Source organism: Berghia stephanieae, chromosome 5, assembly GCF_034508935.2.
Source record: "Berghia stephanieae isolate SIO BIC M18660-M18661 chromosome 5, UCSD_Bste_1.3, whole genome shotgun sequence".
In the NCBI taxonomy this organism is placed as follows: Eukaryota; Metazoa; Mollusca; class Gastropoda; order Nudibranchia; family Aeolidiidae; genus Berghia; species Berghia stephanieae.
The window spans coordinates 17,529,295-17,550,654 of NC_088364.1; the positions used below are offsets into that span (position 1 = coordinate 17,529,295).

General features: G+C 36.8%; 2 protein-coding genes across 2 annotated transcripts in view; one reads left to right on the forward strand and one right to left on the reverse strand.

Annotated features, from left to right (window-relative positions):
* Nucleotides 1-7,629: 7,629 nt before the first annotated feature.
* On the reverse strand, nt 7,630-17,544 carry LOC144972517 (multiple inositol polyphosphate phosphatase 1-like). The gene is made up of 4 exons (XM_078913821.1): nt 16,786-17,544; nt 9,512-9,633; nt 8,612-8,745; nt 7,630-8,164 (listed from the first exon to the last, which is right to left on the reverse strand). Exons 1-4 carry the CDS (start codon nt 17,528-17,530, stop codon nt 7,771-7,773), a joined length of 1,395 nt encoding a protein of 464 aa, XP_078769947.1. The 5' UTR covers nt 17,531-17,544; the 3' UTR covers nt 7,630-7,770.
* Nucleotides 17,545-18,285: 741 nt separating this feature from the next.
* LOC144973867 (hematopoietic prostaglandin D synthase-like) overlaps nt 18,286-21,360 on the forward strand; it is a 6,165-nt gene continuing 3,090 nt past the window's right edge. Inside the window, 3 exon segments of the mRNA XM_078916756.1 lie at nt 18,286-18,569; nt 18,571-18,628; nt 20,656-20,748. Coding sequence (XP_078772882.1) covers nt 18,495-18,569; nt 18,571-18,628; nt 20,656-20,748 — 226 coding nt within the window. The 5' untranslated portion in view covers nt 18,286-18,494.

The following is a 21,360-nucleotide window of genomic DNA, read 5'->3' on the forward strand; positions in this document are numbered from 1 at the left end:
CATAACAGAGAGATGATTTACAAGGAAAAAAAATATCATCTCCCAAAACTATAACTATACATTCGACTGTTTCCCTCCCAGCCAAGGAACTCCGGCAAGGATCAGGATAAAACTAAGTAATCTCATTCCAAGACAAAGACAGGAAACAATTGGAAAACAGGTATGGGGGGATAGAAGACACAGCATGTACCTCCCTGCCCACTATGGGAGGTCAGGATCCCCACCCAGAGAATTAGAATAGACACATTGTGAGATTATGTCGGGGAAACTGTGTGTGAATTTTTCGGGACATTATTACTAACCCCCCACCCCCCTTTCCCCCATTTTAACTCCATTGGTATAAATATTTCAAAATTCTGCTTTGTAAAAAAAAAATTTAAAACAAATTAAAAAGATTTTAAAAAGGTGCGCATTGTTTGCTTAAATAATAGATGTGTTTGTTGGGGTTTGAGTCGTTCTGATGAATTTTTGGTTGACTAGTTTCCTTATGTGAGGAGTTTGAATTGTAGTCGTCGGAAGTCATATAGAGGGAACGAAGTTGACTTCACTCACCACTTTGTTACTGTTCTTAAGCAGCCTGTTGGCTGGATGGTTCTCGGCTGGTGGATGTTGTGAGTATTTTACCTAAACGCATAGCATCAATTGGGATGCGTCCAGTTATAGTTCGTATTAATTCTATGCCTAGTGTCGCTATATTTTTTTTTTTTTTTTACGTTTAGGAACGTGTATAAACCGGGGAACAATATTCTGACAGATAAAGAAAAAGCAAGGACGTGGACCGATCTAAAACCCTCTGACTCTGACCCAGGAAGGCCAATGCCTTCCCTCCTCTTCCTCAAAAACAGAGACTTGATTCACAAGGGGAAAAAAAAGCATCTGTAAAATACTGCTTGACTGATTCCTGTTCTGCTATGGACGCTGGTCAGAGCCAGGAAAAAACAAGTAATCTCATTCTAAGACAAAGACAGGACGCAACCTTGTCTAGTTTGTTTTTAACTTTTACTTTTAATGGTTTTACGTCGTTAGCAACACATTATAACATTATAATATCAGCGCCAGTACCCAAGAAAAATGAAAACAAAGGGGAATTAGTTCAAATAGGGAACATTATGTAGATCTCGAGAGCACACTATCAGTGTTACTTAGTTCGAGATCATCTAAATGTCTCATCCTGACACAAGCACAGGTCCCCACTAAGAGGACCACACTCAAATGTTCACAAAGCATATGTAAGATAAAAAAAAATACAGTTCATAACAAAGAGATGATTTACAAGACAAAAAATATCAACGGCCAAAACTCTTACTCTTGTTATACATTTGACTGTTTCCCTCCCAACCAGGGTATCCCGGTAAGGGTCAGGACAAAACCAAGTAATCTCATTCCAAGACAAAGACAGATAACATGTTGGAAAACATATATAGGGAGATAGAAGACACAGTAAGTGTGCCTCCCTGCCCACAATGGGAGGCCAGGAACCCCACCCAGGATAGTGAGGAATAGAAGACATAGCAAGAGTGATATCTTCGCCCATCAAGAGTGCCTTTGTATAAGTAAGTTAAAAGGGAATACTTAGATGTCGAGATCAATCAAAAAGTCTGACATATTTCCGACTGTTACTGTTATCTTCCAAATTTAATTTAGCACTAATTTCACGACTTGAGAAAAGCAATATTGTGGTTAAGTCAAATCTGTCGGGTAAAACAGTGGCTTATCAATGCACAAACCTGTGTGTTATACGTGTAGTTCAAAGCAATTATAAATTCCTGGGTGTTTGTTTTGCTTTGTTTTTAAGAGACACAATTAGGTCATTTCAGCGCCAGTAAAAAGAAAGAAATTGAGACTGTCAAAAAATTCTTACTGTACACAAGAAAAATAAGACAAAGGATAGCCTATCATTGAGCATAATTTGAGATTACATAAAAGTCTCATCATTAAGAGCCACACACACTCAAATGCTACATTATTATACATTTAAACAAATATAACAAAGCAGAACAGAGAGGTAATTTATAAGGGAAAAAATATCATCTTCCATAACTATACATTTGACTGCTTCCCTCCCAGTCAATGACTCTGACAAGGGAAAGGTAAAATTAAGTAATCTCATTCCAAGGCAAAGACAATAAGCAAGTTGGAAAATATAGGGTTATAGAAGACACAGTAAGTGACCTCTCTGCCCATTATGGGAGGTCAGGAACCCACCCAGAATAGCTGGATGTCATGTGGGAAATAACCACCTCTCTCTCATCTCATGTAGTTCCATATCTGAAGCAGACGTCGGAGGTCATCTTCCGCCAAGCTGATCTATCTCTTGCCAATTCTATTAAAGCAGCGCCACCTTTCTCAGCTTCATCTGTCCAAGTTCTTATCCCTTTCAAATACGTTATTCTTTGTCTTCCTCTTATTCTTTTTCCATTCATCTTTCCAGTCAAGGCGAGTATTTCCAAACCAGGGTGGCGGATAATGTGTCCTAAAAATTCCATTTGGCGTTTGATGATTTTTGTTATCAGTGATCTTTTTCTGTTGGCCATTTCTAAAATTTCTTCATTTCTTTTCCTTTCCATCCATGACACCCTCATCATTCTTCTGTAAAACCACATTTCCACTGCCTCCAGTCTTTTAACCATGGTCTTGTTTATGGTCCAGCTCTCACAACCATATAGCAGCACAGACAGTACATAGCAATCCAGGACTTTGATTTTTGTTTTCATGCTAATATTCCTGTTTTTCATAATTGTATGCAGCTGGTTGAATGCATTCTTCGCCATACCTATTCTTTTCTTTATTTCACAATCTGATTTTCCATTGGATGTTACATTGAAGCCTAAATATTTGAAACATTCAACTTGTTGTATTGTTTGTCCTCTGCTTGTTATTACACAGGCTGGTGGGTTATTATTTTTAGATACCGTCATACATTCTGTTTTAGATATATTCAGTTCCAGTCCCATATTTTCACTACTCCTGACTACAACATCCAGTAATTCTTGTAGTTCATGTTCAGATTCTGCCAGTAGAACCGTATCATCTGCATACCTCAGATTTGTTACATTCTTTCCTCCAATACACACCCCCTTCTTGTGTTCGATATCTCTTAATATCATTTCACTATAGAGGTTGAATAAATCTGGAGACAAAACACACCCCTGCCTAACTCCTCTTCTAATAGGTGTAAAACTGCTTAGCTCGTTGTCAACACGTATTGCTGCTTCTTGTTCCCAGTACAAATTCCGTAATATTCTTAAATCTTTACCATCAATGTCCAAGGATGATAGAATTTTGAATAGTTTTTCGTGTTGTACTTTATCAAAGGCTTTTGAATAGTCGATGAAACACATATACAGATCTTTATTTACTTCAATACATCTTTCCATCAGCATTGATAATGTGAATATTCCATTTCTGGTACCCTTGTCCTCAACAAAACCAAATTGCATCTCCCCAATTTCAGGTCGTATTTTATTTCTTATTCTTAGTAAAATTATCTTCAAAAGAATTTTTGTGAGGTGGCTCATTAGGCTAATAGTTCTGTGTTGTTCACAATCAACTGCCCCAGGCTTTTTTGGTAGTGCTATAAAAATGGATCGTTTCATATCAGTTGGCATTTTTCCTGTGTCATACACTTGATTTAGAAGGTTTGTGATGAATTCAATCCCCCATTCACCCAGGCCAGTCAAGGCTTCAATTGTTATGGCATCAGGTCCTGCAGCTTTTCCATTTTTCATGCTTTTCATGACGTTCCTAACTTCATCTTTCATTATAGAAGGCCCTTCCAGTTCTTTTATCATAGGCATTTCTCCTCGATTATCAAAAAAAAGTTCTTCAATATATTCTGACCACCTCTCTACTAAACAAAATTGTAAAAAATTAAAATAACTCAATTTTTCTAATGATTTTTTAAAAAATTAAACAATAAAACATTTCAATTTGACAGCAGAATGGTAATTTATTTGTTTTGTTTTTAATTTTTAGGCGTTTAATGCCAATTGCAACACTCACTAAGTCATTTCAGCTCTAATTTAAAGGAAGATGACAGAATAGTAAAAATAGAGTGCATCTCGGTTACAACAAAGTCGACGGGATTGGAGGTCAATGTTCGTTATAAACAAGGTTTCATTGAGATCGAGGTGTCACTTTTGAAAATTAAAATACAATGGATTTAACCTTGTAAGTATCGTACTTATTGTTGGTAAACTTAATGGATTACCCCCCTTGCCACAATGTCCCCCAAGCACCACCATACTAAAAACATATCACTCGCAAAGAGAGATAAAAACATCCCATTACAATGTGGCAGTGAGTGAGTGTCGCTGCTTATTTATGGAACTCAGTCACACCTCGTTTACAATACAGTCTCACAGATGCAATACCCTATGCACTTATTTTTAGTGTATCATAATGTGAAATTGGTCTTCCTGAAAGTGGCAGTCTGTTATAAAGGTCACTGAGTTGGAAAGTAATACAATACACCTATCTTTATTTTTAAATGCCAGTCTTGTCTTTCGAATAGTAAAGAAAAAAAGGGAGAGTTTCAAAGCTTTTGTTGAATCCAAGGTGCACTATATTTTGATCGAATTAACAAACAGCTAAGACAAAAGGGGACTAGCTCAATAGATATCAAAAGTAGATCTAAGATAGGTGTACAGACCATGCCGTCCTTGAGCGAGTTTGAGCGACCAATAATAAGCAAGACAAAGGGGAATTGGTTCAAATCGGGAACATGTAGATTCCAAGAGCACACTATCAGTGTACTTAGTTTGAGATCACTAAATGTCTCATCCAGACACAAGCACAGGTCGCCGCCAAGAGGAACAAATTCAAATGTTTACAAATCATACATATGTAAAAGGTAAAATAATACAGTGCATAACAGTAACAGAGAGATGATTTACAAGGGAAAAATTATCATCTCCCAACACTAACTATACATTTGAATGTTTCCCTCCAAGCCAGGGCCAGGACAAAACCAAGTAACCTCATTCCAAGACAAAGACAGAAAGCAAGTTGGAAAACAGATATATGGGGATAGAAGGCACAGTATGTACCTCCCTGCCCATTATGGGAGGTCAGGAACCTCATCCAGTACTTCAATCTTAAGCATACTCCGGCATTAAGAACGAACGCCTAAGCCTCTTCCTGATGACTGTGATTTAAGGTGGCATGAAATGCATCCCTTTTGCTGGTCTGAACCACTTAAACTTAAAGTCCCACACTGACACCGCAACAGAATATCCACCAAAAGTGACAAGCTTAGATGGTTACAAACATAATCGTGATACATATATAATCTATTTTGGACAGATTATGTCTAAGGGAAAAAACATCATCTCTTACACAGAGATATATCTGTCCAACAGCCTACTTCTCAGTCAAAGCATGACCCAGAACAAGGACACATGGTTTCATGGAAATGACAAAATATTGAGATGAATGGAAGATATTGCAAGGCTGTGGACCAATAAAGACTCCACCAGCTCAGAGGAATTCAATGATTCCCTGTTATAAGGCAGAATGGTGTTTATTTGTTTTAAAGAGTTTTACAGCGCTTGCAACACTTTTAGATATTTTCAGCACCTGTAAAATAAGAAAATGATAAGAGTAAAGTTGCAGATCTGAAGTTTAGAACACCAAGGAAAAAGTAAGATAAAGGGACTGGTTCAAATAGGGATCATATAATTCCACAAGCTATCCATCAGTGTGCCTATTTTGATATTATCTAAAAGCCCCATCCATGCACAAACAAAAGACCCTTGTCTGAAGGATACACTAAAATGCTTACAAAGTACAATATATCAAAAACTAAAAACGATAGTACATACATACTGATGAATTACGATGAAAAACATACCATCTCTCAATAAAAAAAAAATAATTAATAAATAAAAAACATTCCCTTTATTCATCCCAAAGTGGAAATTTGTCTCTAGGGTCTATTCCACGGGAAGACTGGAATAACTCAGGCATCAGCCACAATGCAGCACTGCAAATTGAGCTAAGGCGAGGTGACTTGCTCAAGCCCACACAGTGCAGCAGTGAGCGATCGAACTTGGTACCTTTCGGGTACGAAGCTAAAATTGTACCACTGAGCCACACTACTCCCTATACATTTGACTGCCTCCTTCTCAGCTAACGATCCTAGTCAATAGCTGGAAAAATCTCAATCCAGAATAATGGCAGACAGTGAGCAGCAGGCAAAGGGAAAACAGATATAGGAGAAAGAAGATACAGCAAGAGTGGCCTCTCTGCCCATCATTGGAGGTCAGAAGACCACACCCCAGCAGATGGTGTCATTTGCAATTAATTTTCATGACAAAAAATGTTTTTAAAAATATGTCCTAACTCATGCGAAGATATAGAATATAATAGGAGCATTGAATTACACTGCTATGTCAATGAAAGAAAAGAAAACAACTCTAAATAACCAATGTCAATATAACCATAAATAATAATCAACTTGAACGACAATAAACGAAAAAGTTAACACCCCAGTCACCAATCACAACTTCTGAGTTACATGATCTCTTTATTTATCAAGTATATAAACAGTACAATCAACCGTCTTTTTATAACTGAACAAAGAGACAGCAAAAGATGAAAAGTACCCTCAAAATCATTTCCCTCTTCATTATGGATATAAAGACGAAATTCAGATAGGTTTAAAAGTTGGACAACACTTGCAACACTTTAGATTGTAGCAGTGCCTAGTTGAAAGGAAACCAGTAAACAACACACCAGACACAGATTAATATAAGTCCATTCAAATTTGCATGGTTCTTAAAGCAAAATATTCAACAACAAAAAATACTGTAAAACAAAAGAGATTACCTATTGGGGGAAAAAAAAAGAAAGATAGACGAAAAAAATGAATCCATCCGAGCCATTGGCCACCTGTCTCCCTCCTGGCATTTCAATATTTTTCAAAACAATTAGAGAAGAACTACTACTTAATGAAGATTCATATCATTGATGACCTTCAACGTCAAATGCAAAAACTGAGATATTCCATTATAAAACCAATTCAAATTTGATTTCAAAATAATAAAAAAGTACAAAATACAGACAGTCATTAAAACAAGATAATCTGGCTATAACAAACAATACTCTCTCATTCAAAGGTTTCACCATTTCAAAGGAATTCAATACATCTTATATAACAATAAAGTAATAATATTATGGCAACTATATTATACTTTATGTAATGTAAATAATGATAATGATGACAGCAATATCATTGATGATTGCGAATGATGATAATAATAACAATGATGATGATATTCATAATTACAAGGACGATGTTAATAATAATAATAATAATAATAATAATAATAATAATAATAATAATAATAATAATAATAATAATAATAATAATAATAATAAAAATAATGATAATAATAATAATAATAATAATAATAATAATATAATAATAATAATAATAATAACAATAATAATAATAATAATAATAATAATAATAATAATAATAATAATAATAATAATAATAATAATAATAATAATAATAATAAGTCAAATTTTAATTAAGTATAAACAGACAACTTGAAGAAACTTCATGAAAGAAAGAAAAAAAAAAAAAATATATATATATATATATATATAGTTTGTAGTGATAAGAAACAAGCACTACAAAAATTTAAAACTTTTTACATCAGCCCAAACAAAAATATAAAATGACAATTGTATCATTTTAGATAGCATTCAACCGGATCTATGAAACATACTAAAAAAAAAAAATTCAAAAAACACATTCAAAGATCACAACTCATCCTTTGGTAAATCTCTTTTACACATCTTTTTAAAATGGCAATCATCAATGTAAGATTGATACCGTTTTCGCATATCATTATAATTACAATATACATTGGGGCATCCAGGCATGACCACTGCTTTCTCATTCACCAGGACTTTGATGTAGTACTCAGCCTCCTCAATCTCCTCTTCCTCCGCCAATTCCTCAGGCACACATTCATACAACACAAACATTATATTGGAACCAAAGGGCAAAATGTTGCTGGTTCGAAAAACCCGATTACTCTGACTTTCAAAATTATCTGCTTTGAGAGGGAGGGAATTGTTGAACAGACCCAATGCACTGAAAACCGGTCCAAGAGTTTCAGCATGACCAAAAGCAAACTGGCCAACAAGGAACCTAAAATAAATATGAAAAGTTGGTTGAGGTAAAGTTGCATTTCTAATCCAATGTTTCAGGATTTTAATAATCTTTTTTCTTTTTCATTTTATTTAGTTCTACTTTTCAAAATTTTAATCAAAGTAGCATGTTTTTTTTTGTTTTCAAAAGATCAGTTTTAATCAAATCAAAATTAGAAGTCAACTCTCCAAGTTAATATTTCGTCATTACACAATTTCCGATAACGTAGGCAATTAAATCTTTTCCTTATTAAACAAATAACAGCCATTTCATAGCAGAGAACATAAGCTCTATTGAAAGGTCACCTGATGATCCTTCCATGACAGGTTAAGGCTTCTGACAAAATAAGCCCACTGACACTTTCTTGAGCAGAGTTCATGTTTAACAAGGATTCTACACAATACATTGGTATAGAATAGACATTCAATGGACAATTCATAAACTTACCCTGCAACTTCCTCATCCTCCTCTGTATTTTCTATTTCTAGAATAACCTCGTCCATTGTTGAAAATATCTCAGACACAAGAGGACAACTCTGGCGATATGTAATATTGAAACCATAGCCATTCTTATAAAAGTGCTGAAAAAAAAAAAAAAAGAAGAAGAAAAAATATAGAAGGCAAGTCATCTAAATTTGGTATTATCATCACCATCAGAAAAGGGCAGAGAAATCGTGACGTCACATCTTCCTCTTTTCTGGTTCAAAATTCATTGAAAGTGTGTGTCCAGTCCTCCAGACAATGTATAAATAATGAATAGGTTACATAGTGAATCTTAATCATAAGGTGGTATAACTATTTTAGTAGAAGGATCTATTGGCAGATTCTTATGATTATGGGGCATAAAAGAGCAAGGATGGATGATTGTTATTGATGACAGCATTTATTTAGGCTAGAAAACTCTGATATCAGAAGATCAGTTGCACAATGTATGTATCCAGTCCTCCGAAAGACTGATTTTACTCTTCCAATCAGATTGGAACCATATTTTGACATCACACTTTTGTTTCCTATTGGGTGGTTAATTAATAGGAAACTGTCCTATCACAAAATTTCATATATATAAGACATAACTCAGGGCCAGCTACTGTATCACACTGCTGGTTAGACAGAGGATTTAGGAGAAAGAAAAATCTGTTTGAATGCGAATATAAGCCGAATGCTTTATCAAATGAGCCACCTCCCCCCCCACACACACACATTACCATTGTCAAGCCTGAGTGATCAAAGCAGTGTTATTTCATAGGTAATATTTTGATTGTTTTCCATGTTCATTTGTACTAGAAGAAATTATTGAACAGATAACAAGAATTAATTAATTTGTAATTGACTTGGAGTTTCCAATACCTTCAGGTCTCCAAGGTATTCCAATGGTATCAAGTCTTCATCATCGAGTAGAGAACACCAGGGTGATTTCTCAAATATGGCCTTCTCATAACCACAAATGTTGTACAGTAAGTGAATATGCGCTGTTAAAATTCAATGGAAAAAAAATAGTTTAAAAACCAAACCATCAACTATTGTTGCTGCTTATCACAACAGAAAGACTAAATTGTTGTTTTATCTAGTTATATGGTAATTCCAATTAAAATTGAATTCCAAATGTCAAGCTCAGACGATTGTTCGTTTCATAATTCATATCCTAAGAAGTGTTTATTTTTAAAACTGTTGTATTGCAGTGGAATTTTGCATGGATATCACAAATGCCCATGACCAATTAAGAATTATTTTTACCGAATTTTATATTCACAAATTAATTTTTTTTTCTCTTAAAGTTTATTTTTTAAAAACTCAAACTGTAAAATGGATAGAAAATTTAATGTTTACAATTTGATTCAGAAAGTTACAAAATAATATTCCACATAATGATAATTTTTGAAAAACATAACACTACCATGAGCATTCACTCAATTCACGTCATCTCCTAACCGTCCTCAACAAAGACACTGACATTATCATTGAAGATCTGAAAATAAATGTGCCTGGCACTGTTATATACTCACTTTTTCAGATCTTTATCTTACATAAGGCCTGCTCCCTAATTTCTCAATTTGACATGATGTTAAACCGCATGAGTGTCTATGTTTTAATTAATACAAATCATGATCGTTGTAAAATTTGTCATACATTCATTCATTCATAAAATCAGAGGTGTAATGTAGTTTCATTTAATTTTTTTGACATTCTATCTTTCCATTAAGTTTTCAACAATGGATTTGAAATACAATATAGTGACACTGAAAAGTATTGCTTTCAAATTATTTGATTACCACAATCATGAAGCAAGGAATGAGTGACTTTAAAGCGACATTAACAATCCCAAGAAAAGGACAAACCCTGCATTAGGTATCAACAGACATGTTCCGACCAATGAATTACAGATTCTCACACTGCAAGTGAACCTAGTTGCAGAGACAAACAAGGAAGAAAGGCTAAAATCGAGACTTTCAATAAGGATGTTGCCCAAAGACAGGTCTTGAAATCATTTCATGATCAAGAATCAGTGACAATTGTATCATTTTAGATAGCATTCAACCGGATCTATGAAACATACATCATTGTTGCGACAAGTGAAAAGATTAAAAGATAAGAAAAAACCTTGTTGGTTCAAAATCAACTATGTGGAAGACGATTAGAGAGGTTGGCTGTACATTTTTAAACATTCATCTCAAAGATACTTGGTTATAGCACGGTGAAAATATTGGTGGCAGATCAGGGAAGTAAGAAATGAATGCTATGGTATAAAGTGAACAACATCAGCACAGTTGTATCAACATCTGCATTTTTTCTGTGGTTCAAACCAATGCTGTTTGATTTTCTCCCATTTCTTGATGATTGTGGTCAAGTTATTGGAAATCAACGAGGTAGGACAAAAATTAACTTAAGATGGCACTCTGAGTTGCTAGTGAATGCATGTGGGAGACTCAGGTAAGCTAAGTAAGCTACAGCACTTCATTGGTCCGAACGCAAGCATTTTCATTAGACTAGAAATTTCACATAGATTATTGATCTGAAGGTGGCAATTACTGCCTTATCGATGTCGCTATACATGGTTTTACTAAGATGTATGTCATTGTGGTGATTTTTTTATCACTAATGATATATAGGAAAATAAATTGGGACTTGGGACTCCATGTCTCTATAGAGAGGATGGCTTTATAACGGATGCCGTTATAAGTGGGTTGTATCGTATATCACCTAGATCAGGGACCAATTAGAGCTCAATACCTAATTGCAGGATTGAATGAGTTATTTTAGGCAAACACAAGAACTACTGCAGCTGTCACTACTACACTTGAGCAAGGAAATCTCACACAAGTTGGGACAGGGCCTATTTTTTCGAGATTTCTGTGTTTTCGACTTTTTCGTGTTGAGTATTTTACAGAGGATATGAGGGAGGCAAATGTGGCTGGTCTCTTGATAAAAGTCATATTAGAATGATAACTCTCCGTTATTGTGAACTCTGTCAAGATTCGATAGTGAGATAATTTAATATCTTTTTATCGGTCATCTTTTACAAAATTATGAAGAGAGTTTTCACTGGTGTTGTGTTTAGTGCTCCCCGTGTGGTGTCCGGGGTCCCTCAACTGAGAGGGTCAAGAATAGCCCAACGCCAAGCCAGCGTGTCGTAAAAGGCGACTAATGGTGTGTGATTCCCCCATCTTTGAGTCACCTGGTCCTCCAGGTTGGGGGTTGGCAAAGGGTTAACACCCCTTTCCGTTAAACTCAAACCGTTACAGAAACACAGACAGACAAACCAAATCCTTTTTTTAGCTTGGGCGACCGAAGAGTTTCTGGAATTACAGAATTTATGAAGGACAACAGACAAAGCCGAAAGGACTCTGCTGACCCGATGACGTCTTCGCCAAACAAGCAGCTTCGAATTGCGTCGTGGAACGTTCGCACCATGTATGAAGCAGGAAAAAGCTCTCAAGTTGTGACTGAGATGAGAAGATACAGGCTGCATATACTTGGAGTAAGCGAAACCCACTGGATACAATCCGGACAGAAACACCTCAAGTCTGGGGAGAAGATTTTATATTCAGGGAGAGGGGACGGGATTCATACACAGGGAGTAGGAATAATTCTAAGCAAGTTTGCCCAGAAGTCACTGAGAGGATGGGAACAATGCGGAGAAAGGATCATCATGGCGTCCTTTACAACACGGAGTAAGAAGATCAGCATGAACATTGTACAGATCTATGCCCCAACAAATGATGCAACAGATGAGGACAAAGATACATTTTATGGTCTGCTACAACAAGTCATTGACAAGTTGCCAAGGAAAGACATCAACATATTGATGGGAGATGCTAATGCAAAAGTGGGACAGGATAACGTAGGCTATGAAGGTATCATGGGACGTCATGGCATGGGAGAAATGAATGATAATGGTGAGAGATTTGCAAATTTCTGTGCATTCAACAGTTTGGTGATTGGAGGATCAGTGTTCCCCCATAAGAGGATCCACAAAGCAACTTGGGTCTCACCAGATGGTGTGACAGAGAATCAGATTGATCATTTTTGTATCTCTCGTAGATTCAGACGTTCATTGGAAGATGTGACAGTACGGAGAGGGGCAGATGTTGGATCAGACCACCATCTGCTATTGGCAAAGCTTAAGCTCCGACTCAGAAAACACGGGGCCAGATCACATACAAGAAGAAAATTCGAGGTGAATGCACTTGATGGGGAAAAGAATGAGGAATTCAAACTACAATTGAGTAATAGATTCCAACCTCTTACTGAGCTCGAGGAGGACATAGATGTAGAGTCACATTGGGCAAAGATCAAGGAAGTTTACATAACAACTTGCCACGAGGTATTGGGGTAAAGAAATCGGAACATAAAGAATGGATAAGTCCAACCACCTTGGACCTTATTGAAAAGAGGAGAACAAGGAAGGAACAAGTGAATGCAAGCCGAACAAGGGCTTCAAGACTGGATGCACAAGAGCAGTATCGAGCCATAGCTAAGGAAGTCAAAAGATCTGTGAAGAAAGACAAGGAAGCATTCATGAACAGACTTGCAGAGAAAGCAGAAGCAGCAGCGACTGGAGGACACATGAGGATCCTTTATCAAACTACCAAGACACTTGCTGGAAAATATGGGAAACCAGAGGTACCAGTCAAAGACAAAGATGGGAAAACTATTTTTGGAAAAGAGGCTCAATCTGAACGATGGAGGGAACATTTCAACTGCCTTCTGAACAGACCACCACCAGACAACCAGCCAGAAATTTTGCCTGCAAGGAATGAGCTACCAATTAGCTGTGATCCACCATCGATAGCAGAGATTGTGGGTGCCATTAACAAGATGAAAAGGGGGAAAGCTGCTGGACCAGACCAGATTCCACCGGAGGCTCTAAAAGTTGATGCGGAAAGAAATGCTGAGGCCCTGCACCCACTATTTGAGAGAATCTGGAATGACGGGATATTCCCAAAGGATTGGAAGGAAGGACATCTTATCAAGCTTCCAAAGAAAGGGGACCTCAGTAATTGTAATAATTATCGAGGCATCACTCTTCTTTCTATCCCAGGAAAGGTTTTCAACCGTATTATTTTAGAGAGAATTAAGAATGCAACAGATGCTAAACTGCGGGACGAACAGGCAGGTTTTCGGAAAAACCGTTCAACCACCGACCAGATTGCCTCTCTGCGAGTCATAGTGGAACAGTCTATAGAATGGAACTCTCCTCTTATTGTCAACTTTCTGGATTACGAGAAGGCTTTCGACAGTATTGACAGAGCAACATTGTGGAAAATTCTGGCACATTATGGACTCCCTGAAAAGATAGTAAACCTCATTAAGGAAATGTATGAAGGATCAAGTTGCAGGGTTGTACATGAAGATCAGCTGACTGACAGCTTTGAAATTAAGACTGGTGTCAAGCAGGGATGCTTGCTCTCTCCATTCCTGTTCATCCTTGCCATTGATTGGCTAATGAAGGAAACCTCCAAAGGGAGAAGAAATGGGATACAGTGGACCCCCTGGACACAGTTGGATGATCTGGATTTTGCAGATGATCTGGCTCTTTTGTCCCACACCCAGGACCAGATGCAAACAAAAACCACAATTATAAACAGCCTCTCGGAATCAATTGGTCTAAGAATACACCCTGCAAAGTCAAAGGTCTTGAGGATAGGTACGCGTCAAAGGGAGCAGATCAAAGTAAAAGATCAGGAACTCGAAGATATAGACACTTTCTGCTATCTCGGAAGTATAATTGACAAGGATGGAGGCACGGAAGCAGAGGTGAAAGCACGAATAGGAAAGGCACAGGCTGCATTCACATCTTTGAACAGAGTTTGGAGAACTAAAGATATCTCCCTTCAACTAAAGCTAAGACTTTTCAACTCAAACGTGAAGTCTGTCCTACTGTATGGATGTGAAACTTGGAACGCATCACAGGCATGTATAAGGAGGGTACAGATTTTTGTAAACAGGTGCATGCGTAAGCTACTCAGAATAAAATGGATGGATAGAATAAAAAATGAAGAAGTATGGAAAAGAACACAGCAGAAACCAGTAGGAGAGGATATAGGAAGAAGACGATGGAGGTGGATTGGACACACGCTTAGAAAGAATGACTCAACTATAACAAAGAAAGTATTGGACTGGAACCCTCAGGGCAGAAGATCAAGGGGAAGGCCACGAGGAACATGGAGAAGAATTAAAGAAGCTGATATACAGAGAAGTGGTAAGACCTGGAATGAGATAAAAAAGTTGGCTCAGGATAGAGAAGGATGGAAACTGTTTGTCTGTGGCCTATACCCTGACCCAGGGTGAAAAAGGCAATGATGTTGTGTTTAGTGCGTCTTGTCTTGTTTAATTACAGAAATGGAATGACAATTCCCACTGCGTGTGCTTAATAAATAGACAAAGCCAGCAAATCGCATTGTGGATTAGACACTCAGCATGTGACGTCATAACCTACAAATCCGGTACCTAAAATCACTATCACTCCTCACTTAACACCCTCAGGCTAAATAGAGAGGGAGGGCATTGCTCTCACCCCACCTTTCCCACCCCTAATTGTTTGTATAATTTTAATACGTAACAGTTACTGCCTTCGGCAATCACTGTTTGTTAGTCTCCTGTCCCAACGATACTGGTCATTTTGCGATGTACTGGCACCTCAGATTAAGCACCATAAAGTGAGGTTACGATAGAGTGCGGGTGTGTAAGACGCTAGTCAAACATTCCCTGTCAGTTCAGCATGCAAACACACACACACATAACACATCCCACACACATGCACACGTAACACATTAACTGACACTTAGCGCTACGGAGAGAGCGATGGCATCTTACCCTTCCGTTCAAGACAAATAATTCACGAGAAAAAAATTCAAAGGGCCGCAAGGGAAAGTCCAGTTTGTTCGAGATTTCTGTGTTGGGCCCGAAAAATGTTCGAGATTTTCGTGTCGCCAATAATAATGAAATAGAGGGATTAAAACAGGGAATTGTACTGAGTTTGAGATTTCCGTGATTTCGAGATTTGCGTGTTCGAGATTTGCGTGCTCGAGTGAAGTACTTTTATTACTACTGATTTTGCTCTGATCCTTCTATCCCTGTTATATCAGGTTCCTTTTTATATATATCTAAAAACAACACTAATCCAAATAACACCAGTGTTTTTTTTTCATTCTTTCTTTACTTTTGGTACATTGAGCAAGGAGGCAAATGGTTGCAAGACACACTGTGCTGTTTAAAAAAATGTATTCTATTTTAATTCATGTCTGCTCATTACAAATCGGGGGGCGATGTGGCCGCGAGGTTAAGGCATTGCACTGTGACCCGGGTTCAAGCCCCGCTTTAGGTACTTTCGTTTTTTTCCTTGAGCAAGATTATTAACCCCCAATTGGTCACTTGGACAACATGGGTGATTCCTGTTGACATCAGATATGATGAATTATCTATATTCCTTCGTGGAATGCCTAGGCGACAATGTCTTATGATGTCGTGGCGGGAAGGGCATTATTTTTTTTTTTTTTTTTACTACAAAGCAGTCTATTTCCTGTTCCATCATTGTTGTGTTTATAATTTGCCTTAACAACGTCATCTTCTCTCATTTAATTTGTCTTTAGTGTCCCATTCATCATGTTTCATTGACGAAGGGAAAACCTAAAATGTCAATCATGTCTTTGTAAATTAAATAGAGGCTTCTATTCCGTTTTTGTCATTAATTTATTGAAGCTTCATGCAGCAACTTCACATACTTGATTGGCAGCATTTGTCATTGCACACTGTGTAAACAATTCTGTCTGAAATGTTTTATCATTCAACTTTGATTGGGCGAAAGGCCCAAATAATGCCCCTAGATGAAAAAAAAAAGCTCACATTCACACAATCATCCAAACTGACTTTGGTATTGGAGTAACATTTATTGAGGTTGGGCTTTAGACACTTCCACAGTGGGTTTCATCATAATCATACTGGTAAGAATTCAACATTCAAAGGAAAAGCAATTTGGGCATCTTGCAATATGATATTGTTATCTGTATGTATGTCTCTATCATAAAAATGTTATAAACTGCAAAAATTTATTAAGATTATGATTAAGATTTTTTATTATACCTACTTGACAAAATGAAATGATGAATAATGACGATACTAACCTTGTGTCATTAGTTCGGATTTTACACCAAGCTTCTTCGCAATTTTTTCTTTGATCTTTGTAATGTGTTCACTATTCAAAAAAGTGTAATACTCGCCCATGGCAGTCTTGTTGTCTTTGACACCATAAACATAGCGTGCACACAAATCAAAAAACCTTATGAGCTCATCGTTGATTTCCGAATCAAAATCATCACTTTCTTCCTCCTCTGCTAATACAGTGTTAATAAAGCCATCATAGAAAGCGGACGCACTTTGCTTTGTTCTCTCCTTACTTGACGTCATAAATCTAAAATTTGAGAGTTCCTCATCGGCAAAAAGAGTTGACAATCTTTTCCCAACTCTTTTGCCTAAAGACTCAAGCTCATTTTCCCCAATGTGTGCCAAAGCTTTATCGTTATTGCTTGGAAATTTACATTTCCAGTCATATAAATCAGGATGTGTATCGGGCTCCATTGCATCAACCAATTTTTCGTGCAGATGGATAATTTCATGAACATCATCCAAACCTGGATACCGAGTTCCATGTCTAGCAACAACAGTTGCATGAGCGGCAGAGCAAGCCATTCCCTTCAATTCGGGTAAAGTATTGAGATCATCTTCTTTGTATCCTGTTACAGTTTCAGGATGTGCGAATGTGTAAGGTGTTTTAGTTGAAAATCGATTTTGAGATAACGCTGATAAACTAATTACAAAACATTTAAATACAACAATTGAAAAGAAGCCTGAAAGTATGGGAGCTGCCATTTTAACCGTTATATCGCTTTCTCTCTTTGCTTTGTTTACGGAAGTGAAAAAGTGAAAAGTTAAGAAATAATATCGATTTATGAATCATTAATAGGATTGTGACCATATTCTACACCTACGTATGCCTATAACGGTTTGATATTTGGTAAGTGGAAATATAATTGTAATTTCAATTATAAAAAAACTGACCTTATCTTCAAAACAATCAAATGGACTTCAAAAAGTGCGAAAATTGTCAAGAATAACTATCCACCGATTATCAATACATTACTAATGGAACTCTTCTGTGAAAAAAAAGTTGCCAAGTTAGTGGGCGTGGATTTGTTGTTGATGTTGTCATTGTGAGTTATGTTCAAATCTAGGCAGTAGGCCTACTGACGGAAAACTGTTAAAGCGTAAATTAATGTCTCACGGTTGACAGCACAAGAGAGACCGAGAACGGCCAGGTAAGCCCTTTGTGTATGAAAGCAAAGGATCACCCTTAACAAAATACGAGCATTGTTAATTCAGACTCATTTATATACATGTTTTATTCCCTGGAACAAGTTGTAATTTTCTATAGATACCAAGTCAAGTTCTATTTGACTTTGTGAGAATAAAAGTAAATAGACTTTAGACCTACCGTATCTATAGATCTATGAGTGATTATTTTTTTTCTGGACAATTGATTTTTTTAGATTTAAAAGAGGATCCGGTTCAAATATTTCCCGTGTAATTGGGGAAACATTGACATTATGACATTACAATACATTTTTCTTTCACACAGCCAATCCCTAAAACAGAGAGATGTGGAAACATAGATAGATAAAATAATATATGGCTTACGTTGGTTTTATGGTTCATTGTTGAAATAAGTGAGGGGGACTTTTTATAAAATTGCGTTTACCAGCAATTTTCAAATTATTTGATTTTGTTATGTTTTTAATTTTCAAATAGCCCACGCCCCATCGATACCAACATCAGAATGACATCATACAAACTCATATACTTTGATCTGAAGGGACGGGGACAGTTATCTCGTCTGCTCTTTGCCGTTGCCGGGTGTGGAGTATGAAGACTGTCGAGTTAAATTTTCGGACTGGCCAGCTTTAAAGCCAAGTACGTTAATTTCTTACTTAGTTGATGCTTAATTTCCATCATCATCATTAATGTCGTCCTTCTCCATCATCATCATAGCTTTTTCCTCTTCCTCCTCCTCCTTTTCTTCGTTGTCCTCCTCCTCTTCCACAATATATTTCTTCACCTGCCCTCTCTTTCCGATAGGAAATGTAATCAATAAAGTCATTTTATTCTCCCCTACCCTTCTCTTTATATGCTACAATCATGAATGAATAATTTCAATACTGATTTTGCCATTTACTTTCCTGTGCCTTGAGATGAAATTGAAATGTGAGAAGTGCTAATGTATACCTAATTCAAAGCCTTGGCTATTTATGCTATAATTCTATCAAGGTAAAAAAGGGGAAGGAGTTGAGACAATGATTTCTATTTCATTATGTAGTTAAGTAGTCTACTGCCACTTTTCCAGTTTTCTCAGGTTTCTAGCCAGCATTAGATCGTAAACATTTGCATTTTTCTATGTTGCATTGAAGTTAATTGACCTTACAGCAATGTAATTTTGCCTCCATCCATTGAAATTCTGATACAAATGGGTATTTTTCTCTAAATAATGATGTAATCTCGATCCAGTCACTGATCATCATTGCCTGGCCAGAAGTGGGACTCGAGGTTAATGACAACTCAGTACTCACTCCCAATAGTTTGTGATGTGTTGTTGGTGGAGATTCCCTTAGGGCTGGAAAAGAAAAAATACTCCTGGTCCATTGGACTCTACAGTGGTCCACATGTGTGACCCACTGGCTAATGACAGTATTATGTCTGGGTGATTAATTGCTGACATAGAAGACTTGAATTAATGTTGATTGGTTTATTGAGGAGATAGAGTACAGTTTCTTAAAGAGAGATGAACCAAAATTGTATATTTCTGATCCTTTCAAATCTAAATTCACATTTCGTCACTGGTCACCCTGGCATAATAAATACCAGGTCGATGTGTTGGGTCACATATTGGCTTTTTATTTCGACTTAGTTGAATTATTGCCATTCGCCTCCTAATCTTCAGACTGGGATGCTTTGGCAGCTTCTCTGATTTGTTGAGTTAGTTCTTTCCGTTGATGACAGTCTGCTGCGATGAATCTCAGGTATTCTAAATCCTTTTCGCTTCTTAATTCTTGTGTGTCATTGAGGCGCTAGAGGTCTTTATTTATCACAGTGTATATGCTTGTTGTGGGTCTGCCTTTGTTTTTGTTATGGCCGCTTGGTGTAAAGAATATTGCCATTGCCTTATTTCCTGGAATATTTTTGTCTTTCCTTAAAATATATCCACATAGTCTCCATCTTGTTTTCAAAATTTGAATCGATAACGGTGTTTCTTCACATTTTATGTACAGGGATTTGTTATTTATTTTGGTTGGATAGTGGATGATAAAAATTCTCATGAGCTGTTTCCTATGGAAGGCACCTAGTTTATCTTCTTTGCTTTTTTAAGTGCCCATGTTAGTGTTTTTTCTTTTACCCTCAGAACTCTCATTCTTTCTATCTGATTGTGTCCTTGTATCTTAAATTCTTTCCATGTGGTTTTAAGTGGAATAAAGTATTCAAGAGAGGCATTTGGTAGTATCTGCTTTTGAAATGTCATCATAACATGTAACTCGCATCAGTGAATTTTTTGTTTGTTTTTGTTTAGGAACATGGGATCAGGACTACTGGTTTTCATTGGATTGTATTCATTTTATTCTCTGTGGTCCATGTGGAGCACATGCTGATTTGCAATTTTTGTGCCCTTTCTTCCCATAGTCGGTATAAAAGTCCTATTTATTCATTGCTGTCCCCTTTTCTACTTCTGGTAGTTACAGGACTGCAGCAATTGCTTGCTACCCTTTGGATAAGATGCTAGTCTGTCACAAAGTACTTTCCACTAGATCTAACAGGCCCATCTTCCTAATCATTACTTTGTATGCATTTTTAATTTATTTCAATACTTTGTGTGTGTGTGTGTGTGGGGGGGGGGGGGGGGGTAATGCTAGAGTATTGTTTAGGATATTGTTCTTTTTTATTTCATACAGCACTGCCCTTTTCTCAGATGCCGGTCTTGGAGGTAAATGGCAAGAAATTTGCCCAAAGTTTGGCAATAGCAAGATACTTAGCTGAAGAATTTAGTAAGTATAATTGACTCAAAACAATAAAAGGTCTTATGTGATCCAACGCCTCATGTTAGTATTGTGTGAGGATGAGACAATTTTTTAATAATGATAATAATGATTATGTACTTTATTCATCCAAAAAGGAAATTTAAATAATCGTATTCGAAATAGAAAGGGTTAGAATTACAAAATTCAAGACAAGAGTACTTTAATACATTCATTTATCTTATTTGGGTGGATTAATTTAAACGAAATTTCACAATTTGGACTTTTACCAGTGAGATAGATAGAGAAAGACTTTTAAAATAATCTTCTTCTTCTTCGTCTTCTTTCAGCTAATCCCGCATTTTGCAGGGTTGTCATGAATGCCACATCTCCATGCATCTCGGTTCATAGAATCAACCTCCTCCAGGCCCAGTTCTTTCATATCATTTACCCTATCCAACCATCTTCTAGTCTTTGGGCGTCCATTTTTCCTCTTTCCCACTAATTGTTTATCTAATACTTACTGTTCTCCCTCTCTCATCTCTCAACATGTCCGAACTATGTTAGTCTATCTTTTCTCATCTTCATTGATACATTCTTCAATTCAGTCAACCTTTGAATTCGTTCATATCTCACCTTATC

Bases quoted from the DNA above. Each gene is read 5' to 3' on its own strand.
- LOC144972517 (XM_078913821.1), bottom strand. From the start codon at position 17,530: ATGGCAGCTCCCATACTTTCAGGCTTCTTTTCAATTGTTGTATTTAAA. The intron at 9,634-16,785 runs GTTAGTATCGTC...GAATTTTAACAG, and splicing joins ATCCGAACTAATGACACAAG to CGCATATTCACTTACTGTAC. The intron at 8,165-8,611 runs GTAAGTTTATGA...TATTTATTTTAG, and splicing joins GAGGATGAGGAAGTTGCAGG to GTTCCTTGTTGGCCAGTTTG.